Source organism: Nannobrachium achirus (genome assembly GCF_963921795.1).
Source record: "Nannobrachium achirus genome assembly, chromosome: 3".
Lineage (NCBI taxonomy): Eukaryota > Metazoa > Chordata > Actinopteri > Myctophiformes > Myctophidae > Nannobrachium > Nannobrachium achirus.
Genome location: NC_137812.1, coordinates 41,624,306 through 41,651,640, shown reverse-complemented (window position 1 = coordinate 41,651,640; position 27,335 = coordinate 41,624,306). Strand labels below are relative to the sequence as shown.

Below are 27,335 nucleotides of genomic sequence, written 5' to 3'. Positions count from 1 at the left end.
CTTATTACATTGTAAATACATTTTTATTGAATATTAATATAAAGTACAGTGTTCTTCAGTGACTGTAGAAAGTGTGTGCCACAGTAAATTCACAAAGATATTAAACCCTTTTAAATTTGATTTTGTGTTGAGCATTTATGCATTTCAGTAAATTTGCACGCAGTGACTCAGGTGATGACCACTGTCAAACTAATTCTGAAAACACACACACACACACACACACACACACACACACACACACACACACACACAATTAGGCTACCATATTAATCACACATTTTCAAATTCAAAGATAATGAAACTTCCAGGTAGAGGGAAATGTACTAGCCTACCTGCGGTGGAAGAAATACTAAGGTTTTCTATTTAGGTAAAAGCATCCCACAGGAAAGCATGACACTAGAAATACTCTGCTAGAACGAAATAGAAATACAAGTTTTCAAATAATTGTAGTGGAGTTACAATATTTGTCACTGGGATGTAGTGAAGTACATGTATACATGATAAAGAAATACAGTACATACTCATGTCAAATCTAAAAAATACAGTGTACATCTTTTAACACCTCCATGCTGTCATGTGTGCAAATTGGTCTGTAACCATAATCTGCTGGGTTTCCTGTAAACTGGTGGCAGCTTTCAATGTGGTGTACCTCCATGGTAGCTTGAAGTGAAACCCATGTGTGCCATAAGTATGCCCTCTGGTGGGTAAAACATGACAAGCAAAACAACACCACAAGTACAAGAATTGTCTGTTTATTGCATAAAATAGAATGCTAACATTATGGTAACTACTTACAAATATCTGTCAACAAAATTGGATAAATTATGAAAATAAATATTTATGTGCAACTTGTCTTTACTACAACTACTAGTATAGACAGAGAATACTGTACATCTATAGAACAGACAGCTAACTCTTATCATGCTACACTATTCATGAAAAAAAAGAATGTGGCACCCTGTTCAGTCAATAATTGTTATACTAATTGGTAATTATGAAATGTGGTGATATAAATATATGTTTAGAAATATTCATGTCTTTATTATATGAACAGCCTATCCAGTGACTGCTATTCCAAAGAAAAAACACCATACTGCATTTCTTAATTGCTGGAACAGAGGCTTTCCAGTTAGCTATCATATAACAAATGGACAGTCTTGACCTGCAACGGTCAGTGTTATGTATCACATGATAGCACATACTGTATATTGTGATAGTGCAGCTAGACTAGACAATCATCATCACTTATCACAAATGCATAACTTGCCATTTCATATGTTGCATATGCTTTTGAATCACAGGAATACATCACTCTGAATAGGTGGGTTATCAATACAAATTCTAGTTGACCTGCAATACAACAGAAGTATTCTTGGTCAATACAACCACTTCCTTGAGATTGTCAAAAAAGGCAGCAAAAAATATATCAGAACAGTTGAAATTGCAAATATATCAACACCACCATAATTCATTGTTTACATTTTGGTTGTGCTTTGATTGAGAAAATGCTTAATTGGCTAAATAAAATACTTCTATTAATTACAAAACAAATTGTGTCCCATAAACTTCCATGTGTATTCAATTTGAGGTGCGAGTTGTCAGAAAGCGTTTAAAATGAGAATAGGGGATTATTTCATCCACCCCCAGCAGTAGGATTACTTTAGAAAAAAGCTTCCTGCAGTCTTTGTGAAAAATGTTGTGGGGGGGAAAAAAGAAGGTAAATCCTATATTGTTTTGTCAAAGGGTTCTGTTCTGATACAGAGATCCTTCAATGTTCCTTTTCAAATTCGACATGATTGTACAGTGAAAAGAAACTAAATAATTAACACTGATTATTTAAATGCTGGTGGTTGGGTCTTAACATCCAATCCTTCCCATAGTTGTACACCATATACTAGGGCTGGGTAATAATCATAACGAAAATTCCATGTAGATAATTTATCGATATATCACACAATGCTCCTTCATTTACCGATACAATTCATCATCCCTGTTGATTAAGGCTTTTTGCACAAGTTAACATATTTACTATATGGAGGAAAATATACAGACTAAAATACTAGATCAAAATGTATCAAAAGAATCTTGGAAGTATTGCTGCTGAAATGTTCCTTTTCTTTATTTATTTTTTAATATTTAAGCTAGGATTTCACCAATTATTTAGTATTATTTAGTATTTCATGGATGTAGACTAAATAGTTCAACATTATTTCTGTAGTACTTCTTTTTAGCCTAAAACTGTAAAATCTTTGAGACAATCTTTGTCCCAATTAGAGTTAATGTTTTGAGTTGAAAACAATCTTACATTATTATTATGTCCCATTATCTTCCTTGAGAACTCAATTATATTGCACTCAGTATCACATAGGCTATATTGATACAAAAAAAGTATATACGACCAATGCATTCCATGTAAATAACTTTCTGTTCACATTCTGTTCGCCTAATTGTTTTGGCTACTCTTGTTAAAAGGTACCTGTACATTCCAGACAATAACACAGATGACATGTTTGCATAATACAACATTTCCTTTTGAAAATGAAAGTTAGATCATGAGAAAATGTTAAATATGTACAGATTTGTATATACAAGACATTTATAAAAAATAATATCCTTAATTGTCACACTGGCATGCAGGAGATCAAACATGGCACAACTTCAAGAAGAAGCCTATTGTTTATATTTTGGGCAATGTATAAAGGGCTTATGTACTCAAAATACATAAGGATTTAAGCCTTCATTAATTGCCTTCTGGGTGTGCTCAAGAAGAGAAAACCTAAAAAACACTGCCAACAACGCTTTTTCTTCTGAAAATCAAAGACACGTCCTCCACCCCTTGACAGCGGGTAAGGTACGGGACATATCACAACCTCATTCAGGAGCTCCGTCTGCTCATTTTAAAGAAAGACTTTAGTCGGTAATCTCGAGACAATTTATCATGATTGGTTAGCTGACAAAAAGCAGCCCACGTCATATAGCTCTCAACTTTTGAAGATGCTTCGCTCTGCCAAAATATGCACACTGACCAGCACCTTTTAAAGCCTTTTGTGGTATGCAGTTGCTTTTGGTCATTTATCAGATTTAAATGTAAAAAAAGTGGTGCTGTTTATTTTTTAGGACAGTGTGAATATGCCCTTAGAAGACTACTACAATACTGTATAAATCATTTACATAGCAGCTTGCTGACAAATTACTATAGCACTGTGAGACTGGTTAAGCAATAAGGCTTTGGAAGTTTGACGCATAATGCAATAATCACAGTTAGTGTCTCCAGTGTTTAAATGCACACATCACAATAACAAGAAAGCATCTATAAGATGCTTATAGATCACTATATAACACTGTATAAGAAGGTGTTTTGAAGTAAAAAGTTAGCATGAAACTTTGGAAAACCGGTATGTTTTCCCTCCATTATCTGTGGAACACCTAAATCCATACGTAACTGCTGTATAAACTGAGCACACAGCATGAGAATTCATTTGGTGTGCCTGTAAATAAAAAAGATGTGGCAGGTTTCCTGGTTTTGATATTGTGTCACTTGGTACGTCTGTTGTGCTCTGATAGAATAGTGTAACAAAACTGCAGCCAAGTAGGGAAAGGGAATGGCTTATTGTAGGCCAAAGGGTGATTTACTGTCATGATCTATCTCAAGGCCGACTCAGACCAACTTACAGACATAATGTTACTAGTCTGCAGTTGATTTTAGGATGCATCCTTGTGATACATTCTAGAGTCTAACTGGCATAATAATAGGCATAACCCAAAATTAAGTCACCTTGATAGCAGACTTCTTGTGGACACAGAGTAAGGTAATGTAGGGTACGCCGATAAAGGCCCATTTCTCATTAGGCCAGAACATGATGACAGGTCCTCGCTCCGGTGCCTCGGTCGCCACGTCAAAGTATGCAAAGCACACACAACCCAAGTAGGAAGCCAGGCAGATGAGGATGTGCCTTCAGAGGAAGAGAATAAATACGAATAAAAACATCATTTATACTTGACAGTTTCTCTCATAGAAAATGACAGATCTTCAACTAAAAGTAGTAATAGTATATAGTAGTATAGTAGGTTATTTTTGGTGATAAATTACCGTAGAATGAATTAGGCTTAAGAGTACCTGGGAAATGGCTTAGGCCAATAATACCTAAAGGTATTTTCTGGTGCAGGGTAGTAAATATGCAGTGTAAGATTAATAGCAGAACATGCCTAAGGATGCACACACACCAAAGTACCTATGAGAGTGGATTCCCCATTCCACCCATGCATTTCAATGAGAATGGAGCGTTTTTTTTTTGTTTTTTTTTGCAGAAATCCTCTACTGGCATGAAACCGCACCTTTCTCATTGAAATGCATTGGCGGAATGGGGATTCCACTCTCATAGGTACTTTGGTGTGTGTGCAGCCTAACTGCAGAAATAAATGTACTTATCGTTTAATACCTTTCACAGATGTACATAATAATAATAATAAATGTATTTGTATACATTTGTATAGATGAACGACAATTAATCAGTGATATAAAACACAATGTATTGTTTTGTTTAGTTGCCTCCAACCTACCAAGCACAATGTAAGTAAGGAAAGTTGACAGAGGACCACATTTCACAGAAAATCCTATCGCTGATCCAGCAGAGAAGTGCCAGAGCCCACCAAATCCCTGAGACCAGTCCCAGTTTGAAGACACGTGGATTCTCACACCTGCAAACACAAACACAATACTTACAAATGCATGCATATGGCTGTGCAGAGAAGCCTTAATCAGTGAATGGCCACTAGTCAGGCTGACATACTGTCAATCTGTCACTCACACTTTCATACACAGTATTATTATCATCAAAAACAAAAACAGTAAGTAAGTAAGACTTGCATTGCCATCAGCAAGATGAGTAACGAACAGCAGAGCTACATGTAATAGCAGCCATGCATGTAAACAGATGTTATGAAACATATCAGATGGTTGTTATGAAACATATGAGATGGTTATTTTTTTACTTTAGAGTGTGGAGTTCATATATAGATTTGCTTAAAAATGTTCATGAGTGTAAACATCTGTTCTGTGGTCCCATAAGCCTTTGTTTCACTCTTGCATTAACTATCTTCTTCAGCAACTACAGTATTTGTGCCATTTGTGTCTGGGTAGCTCAGTCGGTAGAGCTCTCAGACTATTGAATGTTACCGGCTGATACCGACAATAAGCCACTCCGGATTTACTATTATTTTAAAAGTGAAACCCGCACTTTTCTTAAAATGGTACCAAAGGGGGATAAGGGCCTAAACTCTCTAGTCAGGGTGAGTGCTGTGCTAACATGTGTTCAGACCATGTTACGATCGATGTATTCTATTATTACACTTCTCTTTATACTGCCCCTTTGTGGGCCAAGTTTCAAAAGGCGAGCATGCATGAGTTTCAGGTTGTCTTTGATGACTTTAGGTGAAAAATAAAAGGAGAAAAGGTAGACCTTTATAGACCATAATGTCACTGCCGCTATCCCCCCAGGTTTTTGTGTTGAAATCCTATAAGGGAATCTTTTGAGAACTGTGTTCTCAAAACAAAGGTGATTTTGCTCATATGGATGGATACGAAGCATCGACTAAAGATGGAAATATACAGATTTACCCAACAAGTAACACATTAAACACTAGAAACGAGTCAAACAAAATGTGATGGCCTCTCTACCGATTAAGCTACAGCTGTAAAAAACCCAGGTGGTATAGTAAAAGATTCAACACATTCCAGGCTATATTGAGAAATCTGATGTAATTGTCGACAGAATGTAGTTGTTTTCTCTCAAAATGCGATTATTATGAAACTGTCAGATCCTAATTTTAATATTACGCAATACAAGTCATCCATGTGGAGACATTGGTCGATTGTTTTATGATTATGTTTTTGCATACCTGTTTTTTGTTGTTTATGAGTTTTTCAGAATGAAACAAGAGTCTGCAAATAAAGAGATCTCTCTGATTTAGAGCATACAGGGCAATACTTTCTAATGGAAGCCATGTGAGTAGTGATTAACAATCATCTCTAACCAAATTCACTCAAGCATTCTGATAAAGAATACTGCAGATATAGTGGTCCCTCCCTCCACCAAGAGTGACATGTGCTAATCCAAAGTGTTGATCATCTATTCTTAGTCTTGTCCTCAGGCATACCAGTCAGAGACATGCAGCTGAGATCAGAGTCAACTATGTGTACTGTATCACAAGGTGATAAGGACGTGGAGGAAAACCATTGTTTACTCTACTGACCCTATAGAGTAGACTATAGAACTAGTATAGCATTGTGTGACAAACAAATTGATTACATTAATTTAACACATGATGTTTGATGAAAACGTTCCTAGGTTGTGAGATAACTGGAATGAACCCATGTACAGCACAGCTTGCAAGGTTAAGTGGAACAAGTCAATTAGTGTGTGGTAACAAGCTGTCTGTATCTGGCTAAATATACCCAGGGAAAAATAGCACATTCTGCCACAACACAATCAGCAAGAGGAAATACAAAAATAGAGCCACGAAGTATGAATAATACGTCTTTGAGGAAGGACAAGAACTAGCAGAGTATATAACAACATTAGCATGTTAGGTGTCACTTTACAAAGGCCATGTTAACAGGGAAAGAACAAAGAATTTCTGCCATTTGAAATGCTAGATTAAATAACTGATTGGGTAAAACAATGTGATTTTACAAACTGTATCATTTTTGCCTGGGAAATATTTTATGATGAACTTCAAGTCATTCTTTTCTGGATGGATATATAAGAGTGTGGGAAGGCACTGATCATGCATGTTATTTAAGCATAGGAGTACAGAAGGCTATATAGGAAATGGCACTGGGGTTACTCCCCGCAGAGATAGTGGAGAGTAAACCATTTGAGGTAGAGATACTGTAACATAATGAAAGGCCAGCCAAGTCTATCCGGGGTGGAGCAGTGTAGTGGTGAAGATTCTTTCACACCAGGGAATGAAAAGGAAGATGCACTGTAACCTCAGGGAAGCAATGCCAGATGCAGCACACAGATTAATGGGAGGTCTGTAATTCTTATGGAGGTTCATAAAGGGCAAGCTTTGCCAAGTACACATTTGTTCTCTGTATTTAACCTGTCCTGTTAGGAGCAGTGGGCAGCTAATGAACAGCACCCCGGTATCATTTAGGGGTTCAGTCTGGCTCAAGTACACTTCAATATGATACCAGGTGGTGTCAAGATCGAACCGGGAAACTTCTGATTCCCAGTACTGAGCCACTACTGTCCAAATAGGCAGCTATATACTGTATACTGTAATTCACTATTGAAAATCAAATGCAGGACGATCCTTAACTGTGAGAATTGATACTATGAGGGAAAGAGGGATGATAGGCCTGATATTAGGTTTCTAATACTGTAGGCTCATACTGTTGACAGTAGAGGGCCTAATCCGATAACCTTCAGCAGAGACAGACTTTTACCTGTATAAGGACTTGCCAGGTGAGACATTATTTTAAACAAATGTGTGTGTGTATTAGGGAAGGTTTAATCATCTTAAATGTACACTATAATTTCAAACTAACATAATTTTACTTTATTTTAGATTATGCTCAAAACCTTAGTAGCAGAATCCGACTTGGCTCAGGCAATGTGCTCATTGTAATGGACTGCAGAAATGTCTGTCAAGTCATTAGTGGTACTAGCCCTTACCCGTTCAAAGATATGAGCTCCGAAATGATGTGCAGTGTGTGGATTATGGGATGTGAGCATCAATGTAAATACCCGTTCCATTTAACGGCTACAGAGATACTGTGTACCGATCTGCATGATTTTGGACAACATCTGTAACAGGGCCAGAACCCCCCCCCCCCCCCCCCCCCCGCCCGCCCGCCCGCCTGCACACACACACTCCCCCCCCCCGTGTGTGTGTGTGTGTGTGTGTGTGTGGGTTTGTGTGTGATTGTGCATGGCCTGAACAACAGCGCCCCTCCCTTAACATGGTGTGGACACAAAAGGTACTGTAGGCTAAATAGATATAGATACACCATAAAAATGCTATTATACAGCATACGATTCGTGAAAGTGACAAACGGGCTTCACAGTTATGTCAGGTGTGTTCATATGCTGATGGTGATGCGATTTCAGATCAATTGCTCCAGCCACCGAGGAGAAACGCTGAGACAGACAGACACTCACTCAGACAGACACTCAGACATTCGCTAAATTATAGTATAGATGAGCAAAGGCCAGTGACCCTGCAGCCTTCCCTCTGTAAATACTAGCAGCAAAACCCAGTCTATGGGCAGGAGTCCATCATCAGCCAGGGCAACAGGAACTCAAGCCCACTTAGCAGAACAAAAACAAGCAGCTAATAAAGATGACTGCCATCGCAAGTTATGTCAAGAATTACATGCAGGTTTGAACAATGGCCAAATGAGGGCTACAAAGTTGAAAGTGGTGAATCAGGGATGTGGGAATTCTGGTAAACGGAAAAAACAAGTTGCCGTAACACAGGACGTCATGAGCATTAGAGAAACAATAAGCACACTCGGAAGGATGGCAACACACATGCTGTGTATGTCCGTATGTGCACATACACTCACATACACACAAAAAACATGAATGACTCATTCTTTCACATAACAAGTTTAAAAAAATCCTAAAAGGACAGAGGTATGCCCTGGCAGTGAGAGTACAATAGGTCAAAAGTTCCGCATGCCTAGACTCTGGTCTTGAGTAATTGTTAGTGCTCTGTATCACAGAACCCTGACAATTGCCTAATAAGAAGGAATACTGTTTGCACAAACAGACACATAACTTTCACATTGTATTGACTCAATAAACATAACATACATTATATATGGTACAAATCTTTCAGGGCTTTATTGGCCAGGCGGGCCACGGCCACCCGGTCTAATATCTGTAGCACCCGGCCGAGAGTCTGGTGAAAATTATGCAAAAGTCCTCCTAAACATGCAAAACAAACTATACTTTTGCGTTTGTGTTTGTTTAAGCAAATGCTCCTCCTATGTTGAGGGCAAAAATAAGAATCAATCAAAATGAAGGGAATTAATTTAATCGAATGAATGAATGAATTAAAATGTGTCGGCACGTGTGAAAAGCGCACGCGCCAGAGGCGACCTGGCATTTCCCAAGGAACCTAAGCACAACGGTGGGGGCCAGTGGTGGGCAAGGAGGTAGGGAGCGCTTCGCTGTGTTCACTTGGATCGCGCGGAGGTGCCGAAAGTCGGGGGGCCATAACGGCACATAACTCGGTAACGGCGCCGAGTCGGCTCATGCGACCGTCGCAACGGTCGACCAGCGACTCGCCAGAGTCCCCCCCGGCTTACCACCTGGCCAAGCCTTTTTCCTGCAGGAAACATTTACAGCGTCATCGAGCTGATGGCTGCTCAGATGGCTTGAGGGGTTAGTTGTATTGCTCAGGGACACTTTGACATTGGGTGAGCTTGTTACTTGTTTTCTATGCTTCCAATGATGGGAACCCCTTTTAGGGGTTTTACCTTTCAAGGAGGGAACCCATTTTTGGGATGTTTTTTGTACATTATGAATAAATATTTGAAGTTTTTCAGAAAACTTAGGTCAGGATTAGAAGGCGTTTTTAGAACAGGCCTCAGGTCTAAATGGGTTAAGATAACAGACTCAATATACTAACCTTTTGAGCTCAGTAATGAGCAGTGCAGTGCAAGGGATGCCCAGGGTCATCAGTGACAATGAGTTGATGACTGGTTTAACAAAGGCCAACCCAGTGGTGATCCCTGACAAGATGGCAATGACCACTTTGAACCGTGACCTGGATTTGGAAAAGCAACGTAAGTTACAGTGTTTTGATGTACAAATGTAAAATTCGATGAATGAAGATAATGCATTTAACAACTTCAGCCCTATTTTATACTTAGTCTTATGATGGTGTAAAACCAAAATCGCTAATCTACAATCTCACACACGGTGCACAAGCCTATATTCACATACATTCACATGGCGATTTGCCCAAAGTAAGGACGCCAGGTTGAAAGTTATGATTTTGATAGATATACTGTTATACTTTACTGTATATATAAGAATGAAATTAACAATATTGAACTTGGGAGGACGGCTTGAGGTGAGGGTACAGGCATACTGGCTTTATGACAAAGGAATAGAGAAGTCAAAACATGTGATGTGGCTTTTACTGGTGTCAGCTATCTGGACCAGACCTATAATTAAACTGGACAGCCATACCAGTGGACACATAACATTAGAAACCAACAGACCAACAGTAAACTCAGACTAACTTAACTCAGTGTTTGAAGGAAATATTTCTTAGCAAAATATACAAAGGAGAAGTTTGTTTCATCATGAAATTGATTTAACTGCAATGGAATATGTTAAAGTTATGAACAACAGTGGCATCTTTTGTTTGTTCTGAAAAAGTAAAGTGCATTATTTCATGAAACATCACAAGATCTTCACCTCCTAGTTAATTTGCACTTTAGCCTTTCATTGAGAATTGATATTTTAGTACATGTAATTAGCTTTACTAGAAGACATTAATGTGCAAGACTGCAAAAGCAATCCTTTTGTTGTACCATGTTTTGTAACTTACCGATCCTTCCTGAACATCCTGGGTAGGTATCTCTTGGGGAACCACATGCCAATGGCACACATAAGTACCCACAGGATGGCCAACTCATCCAGCATCTGACCAAGAAAGCTGAGCGTAGCATGAAAATATGTAGAACCAATACCTAGGGAAAGAGCAAACACAATATTACAAAACATACAATAAGGATGCTAAACAAACTTAATTTCAATGTAATAAATATTCAAAGACAAAGAGTCTTGATCTGATTAGGAGAACTGTGTTTAGAAGTTTCCCTTGTGACAAAAACGTCTTCTCAAGCACATGATTTTGTGAACATTATGAAACTCCATTATGCGTGCGTGCGTGCGACGTGCGTGCGTGTGTGTGCGCACGCATAATGGGGTTTCATAATGTTCACAAAATCATAGCTGCACTTATCACTGCACATGCAGGGGCATAAATTAATATTTTTAAATTGTACGCAGAATGTCATCGTTACTGTTCTTCCTAGTTTTTAGTTATCACGGTCCAACTGACCTTCCATTTTATCGGCCTATCTGTTTTCATAGGAGGTAGGCAGGATTGCCATAGTTCTCATCAATGGGAATTTCTGCCTCAAGTCATGACAACCTTTCAGCACACTTTCAGGCAGTCAAACTTGAAATATGTGATTTAAAAAAGAGCTAAAATAAAAGAACAATACAGAACATAATGGTAGCTATCTGACAGCCCAGGTGAAGAATATGAAGGCCTGTGCTGTGGCCGCCTGGGTGGGCTTGGGTAAACAGCCACAATTTTCATACAAGAACATACAACTAGTGTCCTACTCTAGTCAGAGGTCATCCTAGTTCCAGAGACTCTAGTGAGGGAAAGAATGTGACCCTACATGGCTTTATTATATTCATGTCCCAACAGCTACAGTCTGTCAATGAACCTTGCACATAAAACATGTCTGCCTCTTTTAATGGTGCAATTCAGGCCATTAACCCATTATAAAGAGCACACATTTCTGGTTCAGTGGCAGTGCTAGATGTTTGAAAATGTGGACAGCCAACTGAGGACAACACTGTGTAAAGGCCAAAGACTTTATTCTGTATTAGCAGCTGTTTGGCAGTAGCCCAAATACATATTTCTGTATCAATGCTGGAGTGTTTAACTCTGTAGCTGTTTGAATGGATGATGTGCCCAGGTTTTGATATGTGACCACTCTCTCAAATGAGTGTATAAATCAATCATCAATTCAAATTACACAACCAAGAATTGATTGACAATGTACAGTTGTTCCGGCGTCCCATTAGTCTGACGGTACCTAACCGTCGGACTATCGAAATAAGCTTTGTACAATAAGCCGGAATTAACTGTCAGTTAATTTCCTTAAGAATGTCAGCATTGTGTTAGATAAGCCAATTCTTTACATTATCTGACTTGACTTCCCATTAAGGTCAACTCTCAGGAACAGAGGTTGTGGGAGTTGTCTCATGACAGTTTCCTTATCTTTGCTGACAGGGCAAGTGGTCTGTTTTCTATATCATTGAGATGGACAAAACACTGCCATCACACGCTAGGACTCCTAGGCCACTGACATAAAGTAACACTAGGATTCAAGAAAGTAGCCTAAATGTGTCAAACAAAAATCTAGAAAATAGTCTGGTTTGTAGGAAATCTTCCCATGACAACATTTACAGTAACAGCCTAATAGAATGAACATTTGCAAAGTTGTATCAAAACAGAATCACGTTCAGGTATAAAATAAATAAATAAAAAGCAGCACATAAGGAAATATGGTTACATAAAGACCATAAGCAAAGCAACTTACCAACCACAACTAGTAGGATCCATATTAGATATATCCCACTGTTGAAATGTGTTGCATATTGGCGGAACAAGCACATTAATATAGGTGGTAAAATAAAAAACAAAATGTTGCTGATCTGAAATGATAAATAAAAGAGAAAGAAATATGAGCCAAAATCTTACAGTGGAGTTGAACAAGCAAATGATATGCTTGCCAAAAGTGCAATAACTAATGCCACTGTCTTCTCTTCAGGTCTTCTAGGAAGACCTGAAAACAACCCAAAAATTAGCTATTAAATCGCATCCTCAGTCCCGGAGACACATCAGTCTAGCTTAAAAACGACCTTCTCCAAGTTCAAAATTAAAATGAAATAATAGAAATAGCATTAAGAAAGCATACATTCAGTTTATAACCACATAAGAAGAACAGCCATTAAGTTAAAATTTTAGCAACATATTTGTGACAGCAAAACAAAAGAGCGTTGTGCAAAAACAACACAAACAAAAACGTATTTCAGGGGGTAAAGACATAAAAATTAAAACATAACAGTGAACACCACCACAAACCGTGTTGTAAAACTCAGCGATGCTGGGGTAGATGAGGTAATTGCCTTCGCACCAGTCCACCTCGGAGCTACCAGCCTGCAACTGGTCCCAAAAAATAACGTTAGACATGTCTGGACTAGATGTTCTTCTGTGCGTGCTGCGGTGTGACAGACAGTGTGAACTGGACACCACCAACCAGAAGACACAGTCACCGTTACATGGAGGAAGAACAACACTGGCGTGTTTTTTTCAGAGACGCCTTGGAGGAGGAGAAGATTTCACGCGATGTCTTCAGACGCGATGCCTTTTGTAAATCATCTGACGATGCGATAGCATGGCGAACACCGTTGCATTGCAGACCACTGCCACTGCCATAATCCATTAGCCGGTGGTCGTGAAGCTCAAGCCAGTGTGACAGCCAGCACTGAGAGCAGGGCCACCGGGACAGTGAGTCAGTCAGTCGCTCGTTGTGTGATCCTGCATCCTGCCTGCTGGCCGCTGCTGGCACCCTCTTTGTCGCCTGCGCAGGCGCACTTGTGGTGTTAAAACACCGGTTCCAAAACAGTGGGTCGGGGCCAGTCTATGGTCGGGGCCCACAGAAATCAAATACAAATTTAAGAAATTTAATACATAAATTAGATAACAAATGTTTAAATACAAGTAGTGAAGATCTGCTATTTTTACTAGTTTGGGGTCCCGGGAAAAAGTCTAATTTATTTTTTGGCAATACAAGTAAAGTACAAAGAGCTCAAGTCCTAAACCTTAGGCCCATGGGAGTGTCGCCACTCCGACAATAAGAAGTCACTGTCGGAATGGAGATATGTCTGAATGGAGACATGTTCCCGTAGTGATTTGTACTGCTCGGCCTCGTACGACTGTGTCGCGCGCGCCCAATATATCAGTTCTCGCAGAATGGTGTAATTCTTTAGTGCTGAATTTGTGCTGAATTGTGCAGGAAATTTTATAATTTGTGCTGGTATCACTTTTTAGTTATTCTACACCACTGTTTCAATGGTGAGCAGCATTATATCTTCTTGGCCAAATAAAAGCCATGATAAAAGCGTGCATGATAATGAAAACGTTATGTTATCGCGAGAATAGTCTCTCGCGAGAATATTTCAGCCTATGTGAGACAACGAAGCGGATATCCGGTCTCTTTTCCGTGGCCTTTCGTCGGGCGGTTTAGCAAGATGAAGGTACAAACTTTTACTTTAATATTTGTCAATATATATTCACATTACCTATAAAATAATCCAGTATTATCGAAGCCCTGGCTCTGCCTGTTATATGTGTGTATTCTGCTGTGTGAAACATGGCTCTACCACTTAGGATGTTAGTTGATTCTACACGGAGCTAACACGGTCCATAGTGTTGAACGGCAATGAAACATGGCTGCCTACTGTCAGAAAATGTGCACCCAAGAAGAGAACTTTCAAATAACGTTTTACCTTTGCCTACGTGTTAATGCTATATTGTGTTTTATGCCCAACCTAAGTGTCGAACCGTACTATTTTGGTTCAATAATGCTGTGTTAAAGAGGCTACTGCTTAGCAGAGTTAGCCGACTAACTTTACCGGCTACGGCAGTGGTTCTCAACCATTTTAATTTGAAGGACCCCCAGTTTGACATGCATTAGACTACGGACGGACCCCCCTTTAATGGCGTTTCTATCTCGAAGACCCAGTTATATTTTAAAATCAATGTTAATGTAACTCTTGAGTGTACAAATGGACCCATCAGAGTCCAGGGTGAAGGGCTATTCACTTGACCGCGGTGTAGTTTTCTAGCTATCACCTAAAAATACATAACAAAGCCTAGGTGATAGCTAGGAAACTACAACGAGGTGAAGTGAATAGCTCTTCACCCTGGACTCTGTTGGAGCCTTTAAGGTCGATTTGGTTCCATTTTTACACTTAAATTACATACCCAGGGGTCCATATTTTGGTTTCTAACCATCATTTAGCTGGGGACCCCCTGGAACTCCCCCAACTACTGCTGGGGGTCCCCAGACCCCACTTTGACAACCAATGACTTAATATTTCCACCTACCTGCAATCTTGCCAGTGTTGTGAATCGGTAGCTAGCAGCTTCATGTCATGCTATGCAGATCTGGTCTGCTTGTAAACAAACATACCATTACATTTGATGTTGGTGTTAGGGTTGCCAACTCCGAGAGTTTCAAATACGGGACACCTCATTATATTTCTGAGGAAAGGTGCGGCGATATTTTCGGTTATAAAGTTGGCTAAAACGGGCATTTTCCTATATTAAATCACATTTTTCCTTTCACAATATCATTTCGGGTGTCTTTGGGCCATGTCCTATTACCTTAAAATCATGTAGTGTATTTTATTATTATTTTTCTTCCAAAACAGGTCTACCTGGTTCTCATGTGCCCACTCTTTGGTTACCCAACAATAGTTTAATCATACTGGCATACAGTAATAACCATTAGGTTTTAAAAACAAAATCAACGCATGCTTATGTTATTTCACATACCAGCCAGTCTGGGGTCGCTTTAGTAGTTGGCAGACAAGAAATACTGTAGTGCTCCCAGGAATACCAATATATCCATGGCTTATTTTCTGATTGCTTTTTCACTTTGTTGTTTAGTCTATCACCTATCATGGATTCATGTCTAATCTGTTTGTACACAATCTTCTGTCACACGTTTTCTTTTTTAAAGACATTAAACTGTTCTGAGCCGAGTACTGACGTATCGCTCGCACTTTCGCGCAGGCAACTGTGGACTGTACCTACAGCCCATGGGAACGGATTGTGTAGGCAGCGGAGCCTGTGTCTTAGCAACACTGTGTTAATAAGCCAATGGGCTGCTTACAAACAGCGCAGCACCTCACTCAGCAATGGGATGCAGCACTTGTCTCAGAGGAGAGCAGAGTGGAAGCTCACTGACAGGCAGAATCGCTGTCATTTCTCAATTAAATCATCCACGTCCCGTTTCAGTTCAATACGGGACACGTCTTTTAGTTTCCAAAAAAGGGACGATCCCGTATTTTAAGGGACGGTTGGTAACCCTAGTTGGTGTCTTAAATCTGACTATAGTCAAGAGTTCTAGAAATTCAAGAAAGAAGGTTCCTTTGTCACTACAAAGTATGTGAGGTCTGCATGTTTGATGCAAATGTTTTGCAGCATAACCTAACCCAATTGTTGGTTGGTTTGTGTCTCCTACAGCTGAACATATCGTTCCCAGCCACGGGCTGTCAGAAGCTGATAGAGGTGGACGATGAAAGAAAGCTGCGTACCTTCTATGAGAAGCGCATGGCCAGTGAGGTCTCTGCTGACCCCCTGGGTGATGAGTGGAAGGTAAGAACAGTTTGAAAAGAATTCATGAGTTTCAAATTTAGTCCTATGCCTGCCATTTGTCTGATTGTCATACAACTAATGTTCTATGCCAATCAGACTAATTGAAACACGTGTTGGTCCCCAGGTGTAGGTCGGACTACATTTGAAACTCAAGATTAACGGCACTACACTGTAGATTTAGTATGACTTGCATTTAATTGTATTGCACATTGTAAGCACACCAACAGACCCTTTCACTGCCCCGTAGTTGTTAAGGGGGGATGGTGTGTTGCTATAGTAACTGTGGAGCTGCAACCAGATGCAACCTGACATAACCATGTCTGAGTTGTAACTGCATTACTCCCTCAATCAGAAAAATCTGAACTCCCAGCTTGGGGTAAAATTAAACCTAGTCAATAACCTGATACATAAAATGCATCGCCTAACTCCAAAGTATCTTATTCATGTACATTTGTTGAAATGTGTCTGCAATGTCAGACACTTAAAATGCAGTACAGTAACATGTTAATGTCATCTGCTCATTCAGGGCTATGTGGTGCGCATCAGTGGAGGCAACGACAAGCAGGGCTTCCCAATGAAGCAGGGTGTGTTGACCCATGGCCGTGTGCGCCTGCTGCTCAGCAAGGGCCACTCCTGCTTCCGCCCTCGCAGGACTGGCGAGCGCAAGCGCAAATCTGTCCGTGGTTGCATTGTTGACGCCAACCTCAGCGTTCTCAACCTGGTCATTGTCAAGAAAGGTATTTAAAAAAATAAATAAATAAATAAAAAATCATCAAACGTGAGACATAATGATTTTGACCTTTGGTGTCTGACATGGGAAACCCAAAGCTTTCTTGTGGTTTTTATCTCTTTAGTTGACCTGTGAACTGTACCGGCGTCCTGTACCTTTTCCTATGCAAACCTCTTAATAAAATCTTAAATCAAACCAAACATCCGCCGCCAACTGCAGCAGAATCTTCTGCCTGTTTCAGTGGTTGACACAAATGTTTTCCCAATTGGCCGGGGCAATAAGGAAAAAAAGATGTGCGGTTTGCTTTGGGCAGTTGTATCTTTGTAGAGTTTATATTTGAATGTTTTTAGAGACTATGATGCAACCTTGATGTCGTGCAATTTATCCATATTAAACACTAAAACTCTGTCTCTCTGCTCAGGGTGTTTTGCTGTCTATATAATTAGCTGCCATGTCCCCAAAATCTTTTTATTGTTTGAGACCTCTTATTTTAAAGTAGTGAATCATTGCCTTTTTTGGGCTTTTTGCCTTTTTTATTGATAGTACTGTAAGTAGACAGGAAACGGGGAGAGAGAGACGGGGAGTGACATGCAGCAAAGGCCGACGGGATCGGGATTGTGGAAAAAAATGTGGAAATAACCGATCTACAAGCATTGAATGCATTTTGAGCTTGTCGATCGGCTATTGCCACAAATTTGTTTTAAAATAATTGAAACGGTATGGATATTAACATGGAAACAATTATGACTGCATGGCACATCAGCAGACCCTTTGACTGCCCTGTAGTTAAAAGGGGGGATAGTGTGTTGCCAAAGGAACTGTAGAGCTTATGCCAGATATGACCCGTTTCTTTACCATGGCTGGTTGAACTGCATTTGCTCTCTCAATTACTTTTATATGTGCAAATAACTTGTATGTAAAAATGTAAATTTACTGCTTTTATTTTTGTATATAATCAATGGATGCATACTGTACATAAAAAAAAAAAAGATACTTTCTGACTTGGATGCCCTGTGCTGACTTGTCTGCCTCTCAGGTGAGAAGGAAATTCCAGGACTTACTGATAGCACTGTACCTCGTCGCCTGGGTCCCAAGAGGGCCAGCAAGATCCGCAAGCTCTTCAACCTGTCAAAGGAAGACGATGTGAGACAGTATGTCGTTAGGAGACCAGTGACTAAAGAAGGTGAGGGCTTATTCCACTGGTTTATTTGGTCGCTGTGCATTAGATGCTTGCTGATGTAGTATTAATGGCACATGTATTGCACAGATTGTACATTTTATTTGGCACACCAGCAGACCCTTTGACTTTCTTGTAGTCGTTAAGGGGGGATAGTGTGTTGCCAGAGTAACTGTGGAACTGCTCTACCAGATGCAACCTGACGTAAACCATGTCTTGTTGAACTGCATTGTTCTCTCAATCTCTTATCTTAATAAAGGAGGCAAGCATAACTCTCCGTAAATACTTGATGCCATATTTCTAGTTAGTAAATCTAAGGTCTCACTTTGGGTAACTTTTTTTTTTTTTTTTTTTTTTGCCAGCGTACTGGCTACAAATGTATACACCTTGTGTTAATGATAGACCCAGTACCTATTATTATATGATTGAAATATGTAATGCTTTCTTTTTAATTTGGTTGAAATTCTTAGAAACAACTTCATAAGCTGAGACAAGTTCTGTTTGAAAGACATTGACAACAGGCTTTGTTCTCTTCTTTCATTAGGCAAGAAGCCCAGAACCAAGGCTCCCAAGATCCAAAGGCTGGTGACGCCTCGTGTGCTGCAACACAAGAGGCGCCGCATTGCCTTGAAGAGAAGGCGTACCCAGAAAAACAAGGAAGAGGCCTCAGAGTATGCCAAACTGCTGGCCAAGAGAATGAAGGTAAGGGGTTATTCCACTGGTTTATTTGGTCGCTGTGCGTTAGATGCTTGCTGATGTAGTATTAATGGCACATGTATTGCACAGATTGTAAATTTAATTTGGCACACCAGCAGACCCTTTGACTTTCTTGTAGTCGCTAAGGGGGGATAGTGTGTTGCCAGAGTAACTGTGGAACTGCTCTACCAGATGCAACCTGACGTTACCATGTCTTGTTGAACTGCATTGTTCTCTCAATCTCTTTCACCTTAACATAGGAGGGAAGCATAACTTAACTGTCTGTTACATACTTGATGCCATATTTCTAGTTAGTAAATCTAAGGTCCCACTTTAGGTAACATTTTTTCCCCGTAACCATTTAAATTGGTGTTTGTTGAAAATCACAGCAACTGGAAATGCTGCAACACCCTGCAAGGTGAAAAGGCCCTCAGAGTGACGTACTGTGGCATTTTCACCTTGCATAACTAGGATTCTCTGATAAAAGGTGCAAGAAGCACTTATTTCCCAAGGTAGGCAGTTTTATGCTGTCTCCATTTGGTATTGGTGTGGCCAGCAGTTCACGATCAAAAATGGGGTCGCGGGCAGGTGACAGTGGGGATACAGGGATGATGGGGTCGCCACAAACTTTCACTAATATGAGGTTGTGAGATCAAAACGTTTGAGAAGCCCTGGTGTAGGCCTTTGCTTAAAATACTGGCTGTTACGGTAGCCAATTAAGGCTAGCTTTTACTTTTTTCCCATTTATCCTGGAAAACGAAATAAATATAACAAGTGACTGAAGATTCTGTTTGTAACGTTGGAAATACTCAGGCTAGGTGATGTGTATGTTCAGATGGCACCCTGTCAGGCAACCTTTAAACCATTCAAAACACGGGGCTGCAATTGACAATAATTTTCCTAATTACAACTCAATTTTATAGTAAGGGGATACAAATGTATGGAAAATGCTCATTACTACTTATCTGAACCCACACAGACATCTTGAAATGTCTACCATCTTTAGCCAACAACATAACCAAGGTTATGACTTTCAAACTGTATGTTCTGTTGGTATGAGGCTGCTAGTGAAAGCCAGATCACAAGTTTGAGGAAGCATTTGTTGATAGTGGCAAGGAAAAAAGCCTTTAACCCTGTTAAGTTTTTATTTATTATATATATTTGTAAACTTAAAACACTGATATGATGCAATCATTGACTGTCATGCAGCTGTATTTGAACCACACAATGTTTTTGTTTGTTCAAACAGGAGGCCAAGGAGAAGCGGCAGGAACAAATCGCCAAGAGGCGCCGCCTCTCTTCCCTGAGGGCATCCACATCCAAATCTGAGTCCAGTCAGAAGTAAAATGTCCTGAAAAAGTAAATAAAAGGAATATGTTCTAAATGTTTGCCTCTTGATTTTTATTCCACTCCTTACATTTGAGACGACTGGAATATAATTACTCATTGTAGCCTGGAGATGCTCAAAACAAGACACAATAGCCCCTTTTCCACTGGCCCAACACCACTCCAAACCACACTGCCCACTTGTGACAGGTTTTCCACTACAAGGACCTGGGTAGAGTGTTGTGAAAGTGGTACTAAACGTGATTCAATCTAGAGAGGTCTGAGCTAGGCCAAACTGGGCCAAACACTTCATAATGACTGATCAATCACTGACTTTTCATTTAGACCACCAGCATATAGTTGTAATACATAATAGATTCTATTGTGTTATAACCACTATTATAATCTATTATAGTTATCATAGTAATACATTCATATTTTATAGTGTATTATAATCACAGTTCTAATAGTGTATAATTTAGGATAGTTGTAATAAAAATGTATATTGTATCATCACAAGAGAGGGGTCAATTTGTTTCTTACCGGTAGGGGTACTTTTGTGGTGTGGTGCTAAAGCTGCAGTCGAAAAGGGGCTAAAGAGTGTATGAGTTGATAGAATTACAGGTGGGTGTATAGTGAAAAAAAAAAAAATATCCAGTGGTTGTGGAACAGGATAAATTGGAACCTCTAACTGAATTGGTTGCAAGGTATTAAAAAGGGTGGCGTATTGATATTCTTACAGGGTTGAAGGACAACTTTTTTCCTTTTAACAAGGGTTCATATTTTAGATAATTAGAGAAGATAAGTGTAAAATGTTAATTTACTGCTTTCTAGTTTTAGGGATTTTAATGGTTTTGTTTTTCAGTGGTGGGGGCAAGTGGCTAAATGTCTTTAGACAAGCCCATTCCCAAGATGCACTGCAATCTTTCGTGGGCAGATGTGACTTATGGGGGTTGTTAGTAAACAGTAAAGAAATTGCCAGCTTGTGTCTAAAGACATTTAGCCACTTGTACGCATGCCCCCACACACTGAAATCTAAATCGCTAAAACGATAAGAGCAGTAAATGAAAATACCATGAATGAACTTGAAGTTGTCTTAAGTTAAAACGGTTAAACCAATAACTCAATGAAACCAAAGTCTTGGATCTTGAATTGCTAGTCTGGATTCAATTACATTTAAGCCTTCATAAATGTAAGACAGTTATTGCAGAAGGTATGCAAGTTCACATTCAAGGAACTATTTGGTTGAATACATGAAGGATTAAAGCTGGCAGTTTCCTGGGATACTGAAATTGGCCTGTTGAGGGTAGCAAACATTACTGCTGTCTGTTCATGTTGCTGGGTGCACACCTATAATGACAATGGATTAACCCACTGATTTACAAGGTTGAATTTTTAGTTGGCAACTGGAAAATGTTTAAATACTTGCTAAATCTATCCAGTCCACATGCCATGTTTTGGATTTGAAAGCATGCAACTACATATTACTGCAGTAGTCAATAAAGACAACCAGACAAATAGAATGCATCACCCTTTATTGAATATTTTGCATAGAATTTGTACATTTCAACAACCCAAGCCCCACAAGAAAAAAAGAAAAATCAGCTTTGCATCAAAACATCAAACACTAAAAGAATCTCCATGTTTCACATTAGTGAAGCTCACTAATGTGAATCTTTCCCTTACACCCATTGTTGTACCCAACAGCGGGTATCTTAACGGGTGGCTTTTTTATCCTCATTCGGCACTTGTTCACTTGTGAAGTGCTGGTGGAAATGTGCTCCTCGAGCCCATTGACGGAGATGTTGTGGATCAAATAGGTAAAGGCAGCGTCAAGGGAAATTTGAACTCCAACAGGCAGGATTTGATCTGATAAAGGACTGATTAAGTTGTACATCTGTGACACATAGACTAGAACACACACAGCCTGTTGGTGGAGGCTCCAGGTCGAAGTCACTGCAGTCTGCACCTTGTAGACTGGAATTGAAGACGTGGACACAAAACCCAAGACCTGTTGAGTAAAGAACGAAGATAAACCAACTAGTTTTATACACCCCAGAAATGAGTTACTTGTGCTAGGCTATGCACACCAAAATATGACCATAAAGATCTATTGGAGCTTTGTGAACAGACCGATATTGCAGTTTACAGTAAAATCCCCAGTGTTTTTACTTGAGTGTGCAAAATTAACCAAATGATCCCGATATCAAAGCAATCACAATAATGCCTCATACCTCCTCCAGTTGTTGCTTTAAGTGAACATGATCCTTCCATTCCACCATGACACCAAGCCAGTTGTCCTGCAATTAGTTACATTTTACTTAACTTGTAAATAAATAATAAATAATACAACACCGCTCAAAAGTAGGCTATACCTTTTTGTACAATTCAATGAACTGTAAAACATGGCCAAATACTTGGCATAAAAAGTTTGAGAACCACTGATCTAGATCACTGGTTTTCATTTTACTTGAGGTTCCAGGGTGTCCCCACCAAAATGCGTTAATATGCTACAGCAGTGGTTCTCAAAACCCTTTCATGACTGATGCTCTAAACATAACCTATTTTGCTGGGGACCAAGCCAAGCTAACCAAGCTGGGGTCCCCCTATCCCACATTGAGAACCACTAGGCTTCAGCTCCAAAATCGGTACTTTAAACAAAATGTTTACTTGGACTATTGAAAAATAGCCCATTTATAAAACGGTGAATCATTTTGAAAATATTTAACACAAATCTGAATACATATTAATTTTCGTGGTCCTCGACATGATACTTTTGATTCTAGATAGAGTTTGAGAGTCTAGATACCCAATCCAAATAAATAGTAGACCCAAGACCTTTGACTACAGACCTTTACCGTGTGCATCTTGGCCCAAACTACGTGGTAGGTTCTTCTACATAGCTTGGTAGTGAGGGAGTACAGTCGCACAGAGAAGCTCGACCTGACAGTCAGATCGAAGCCCTCCACAGTTTTGTCTTCATCTTCTTCTGCAGCAGCGACAGGTGGGCATAATTGAAGTGACAGAAGACACTGTTATAGTTTGAAATTGCATGTAGAAGGCCATGTTTTACATCATGATTAATTTGACAATCTTTAATAAATAATACATTTTATTTGTAACGCACTTTATATTTGAAACAAATCTCATAATCTAATTAAAAAGCACGAAAGGCATCACAAAATTGTTAAAAAGAAAGGTCTTTAGTCCCCTTTTAAAAGCTGACTGCGGTGCTCTCAGGTAGTCAGGGAGGGCATTCCACAGCAGAGCAGCAGCTGAGCAGAAAGCCCGGTCCCCCATACGGAGCATGGGAGGTTATAGTCTTTTTGCTTTTAACTCTCAAATACCTGGAACGTGCCCGAGTCGCGTTCGATTTTAACCACTTTAACCATTATTGTATGCTTTAACCTTAGGAAAATAGCAGATATACAAGCTCACAGCGCGGCAGCTTGTAGATCTGCTATTTTTGAAAAATCGTGAAAATGTGTGCAAGTCTATGAATATCTTTGACCCGATCTTTGACCCGACTTCCAAATCCTTCTTCTAAATCATGCTGCTCTCAAACTTTTTCATGTCAAGGACCCCCAAAATTACATGTATTTGGCCACGGACCCCAATCTCAAAATATGTTGTTCCAGGGACCACCCAGAAGCAAATATTTGAGTTACAAATGTTAGCTTTTAAGTAGATATATTCAAAGACTTCATGATTTTTCAAAAATAGCAGATCTACAAGCTCGCAGCGTTGTATATCTGCTATTTTTCAGTAGTTAAAGCAGTCAATAATCCTAGGCCTAAATGGAGATACTTACCCATGTCTGCACTGGTTGGGGGAAGTGCTCGGTCCACCAGGGCCTCTGACAGGCTCAGTGCAGAGTCCAGCTCCAGAGTAGCTGCACTGATGGCTCTCTTAACTGGTGACAGTCTCCTAACAGCCGCCTTTTTGTCAGGATGAGGATCTGAAACCTGTGCCTGCATCATCCCAACAGCCCAGGAGATGCCGGATTGTACACATTCCACAGTTCCATAGCCTGCAATGCTCATCAAATCCTTGGCCATGTCATGCATCATATTCTTGGCACTGGCAGTGATCTGGGTGGTATAAGATAATGGCAAATTTAACACAAGAGATTTAACATGAATACTTAAAATATTTTTGTTTTGTTTGAAACTACAAATGGGGTTACCTGCTCTGTTGGCTTATGGACTACAGGGAAAGTGTTCTCAAGCCAGTCGAGACCGATACATGCCAGATCATTTGCCATGGAAACTATAGAAATATTTCAGGGAGGGTGAAGCCATAATTAACAACCATGGCAGATGTGAATTGTTGAACATGTACAGTTTTACTGTGTGATTTGCTGCCAAATGTATTCAACCCACACCAATGCCCATAACCCAATGAGAAAGCTCAATTTAATGAGTAGATAGCCTACTCTATGATTTTATATAACACACACACACACACACACACACACACACACAGGAGATGCATTAGAATAATCTTAATAAGCTACCAGTATAACCTGCATAAGCCTACAACCAAATGGATAGGCTATCATGTGACACAGGAGGTGAGGGATGTCTGTGAAACATATGGGCTACACACCATTTTTAACAAAAGTATATAGCAATGCTTACTTTGGGGCTCCAGTCTAATAATGACAGGCGAAACCATGGAAGTTATGGCCTTCATACCATTCTCCACCACCTCACAGACTTGGGGATGTCTATCTTTGGTGTCCCCATACAAAACTGAGAGGACAGTACATGCCGAGTGAACCATCGGTAGTTTGAGCAGTTTAACAACCACATTCTGTGAGGAAAGAAGTCAAGAGAAGCAACTCAAATCTGGTAGTGTCACTTAAGCCTTAATTGCTTATAATAAGCCTTGATTGTACTCACCTGGCTAGACAGGTTGAGGTTATTCATCGTCATATTTAGCTGCAAACTGCACTGGAAAAACTAAGAATTGCATAATATTACAATATGTAATTTAAGTCGGAAAAAAGGCTACAACTTTTGAATGAATTCACAGCAGACAAAATAGGCCTAGGCACACTAGAATTCTAGATGACTCAAACTTCATGTTGGATAAGGCTATAATATGCAACTTATGGGCGATCCAGTTATCAAACACATTGCAAAGCTTGTTCAGAATCCATCAGATTCTCACTCACATAGCTTACCCACGAACGCTTCTCAGAATGTGTTTCACTTGCTAGTCCCGCGGTCAACAAGTAAATGACGGATATTACGTAAGCTAATATATAGGCACGTGTTATATTCAGCCTATAGCGATCAATGGACCGGGTCAACACAAGGCAACAAATAAACCAAAATGTGTTGACTAATTTCTTGCCCCAAGCTGCTGCAAGTGTCCCCCCCAAGGTCACGAATCGATCAAGGGCGAGTTAATTTTTTTTAATCTAGGCCTATTCACTCAACATATCTCAGGTAAAAATGGCTCAGACTAGAGAGGCTAGTGTTTCTGTCTGGGCTTGGGGTCAATGGGGTGGGTGGTGGAGGGTGCAAAAGATCACAGGGGGGCATGTTGTCTGACTGTTTGGAAATAGCAAAAATTATCTGACAAATTGTGAGTATGTCAGGGGCGTCACAAGGGGGTGGGGGGGAGAGAGTGGGACTGAGTTAGGGCCCTTAATTATTTTATGCTTTAGCTATTGAAAAATAGCAGATCTACAAGCTCACAGCGCACAGGAGCTTGTAGATCTGCTTTTTTTTCTTCTTCTTTTTTAAGTCATGAAAATGTGTGCAAATCTTTGAATGTATTTTAACATTAAGCGAACATTTGTAACTAAAATTTGCTTCTGGGGGGTACCTGGAACAAAATATTTTGAGATGGGGGTCGCCGTGGCCAAATACATTTTGGGGGTCCTTCACATGAAAAGGTTTGAGCACCACTGACATAGAAACATAGGTTTTTCAAAAAATCTTAGAAGGATTTTAAATATTCAAAGACTTGCATAGATCTACAGATCTTGTAGGCCTATATGTGCTGCGTTCCCAGTTCCCCCTAGGAAGAACATTCATGTGGGGCCCACAGTGAATCCTTGTACCCAGGGCCCAGAATTTGGTGCGACACCCCTGGAGTTTGTAGTAGGTCAGATATTTTCTCTAATCATGGGGATGTTTGAAAGACAAGTGTGTGTGTGTGTGTGTGTGTGTGTGTGTGTGTGTGTGTGTGTGTGTGTGTGTGTGTGTGTGTGTGCGTGTGTGTGTGTGTGTGTGTGTGTGTGTGGGAGGAAAGGAAACAAGTTTGGGAATCACTGTAGACATAGGCCTACAGTCTGATGAGTTCAATCTGTCTATTTTATTTTTGTAACAAGTGCCCAATACACTTCTGTCACAATCTTCACCACCTGACTCCATGTTGTGCCAGTTTTACAATCTAGTGACACTGCAGACAGTCCATTGGGCTTTCAATGACGTGAGAGCATGCAGTTAGGATGCTACATTGCTCTGACCGACCATGATTGCTCTTTCCTTTTAGCATCATTCCCCCTCCTGTACTCTCCTAAATATGCACCTGTCCCATTCAAAGAAGCCCCACAGGAGGGGCTCATGTTGCTATTTGAGGGTACTGATGGTAGGCCTACATCCAACTACAGAGAGGATGATGTGCTGCACCATCTGTGTTCTGAATTTCAGGGACAACAAAATAAGGCATGGAAGGCATGGCCCGTGCCAGTTTACTGCCCTCAAAGAAAGACATTTGACAAACACTTGTGACTGGCACCCCATGATGCCACTCCTGGCCTATGTGGGCACCTGCTGCCACTCTTGGCCTATGGGTTGCCAGTGATGCCAGGTAAAGTATATCATTGAATACTCTTTCATATGCTCTGCGTATACAGCATACGGTTAATTACATTGTGGTCCATACAGTTAAGTCAAGTGGCAGATTACACCCTTTCATAATAGCTTTTCATGAGTCTCTGCTGTGATGAATATGAATGTAATTGCCTCACACGTGTTCAAGGGATTATCAATGGAAAAGGTTTGCTTGTTTAATAGGCTATACGCAGAAAGTGCAGTCACTGACTGCATAGCCAAACTGACTGCACAGTCTTCATGTGATGTATGAGGCTGTGATGTCATATGGAACATAATAACAATGTTGGATGAGCCTGAGCTACTCTGCCCTACAAAGGCAGAGTGCAGTAACTACGTT

At 40.1% G+C, this 27,335-nt stretch overlaps 2 protein-coding genes across 2 annotated transcripts; one reads left to right on the top strand and one right to left on the bottom strand.

The window, feature by feature from the left end:
* Positions 1-752: 752 nt before the first annotated feature.
* acer2 (alkaline ceramidase 2) lies at positions 753-13,331 on the bottom strand. The gene is made up of 6 exons (XM_080721225.1): positions 12,913-13,331; positions 12,368-12,482; positions 10,573-10,714; positions 9,643-9,780; positions 4,561-4,698; positions 753-3,953 (listed from the first exon to the last, which is right to left on the bottom strand). Exons 1-6 carry the CDS (start codon positions 13,018-13,020, stop codon positions 3,767-3,769), a joined length of 828 nt encoding a protein of 275 aa, XP_080577351.1. The 5' UTR covers positions 13,021-13,331; the 3' UTR covers positions 753-3,766.
* Positions 13,332-14,022: 691 nt separating this feature from the next.
* rps6 (ribosomal protein S6) lies at positions 14,023-20,202 on the top strand. The gene is made up of 6 exons (XM_080721545.1): positions 14,023-14,087; positions 16,084-16,215; positions 16,742-16,952; positions 17,982-18,128; positions 18,667-18,824; positions 20,068-20,202. The coding sequence occupies exons 1-6, from the start codon at positions 14,082-14,084 to the stop codon at positions 20,161-20,163; spliced, it is 750 nt and encodes a 249-aa protein (XP_080577671.1). The 5' UTR covers positions 14,023-14,081; the 3' UTR covers positions 20,164-20,202.
* Positions 20,203-27,335: the final 7,133 nt, after the last annotated feature.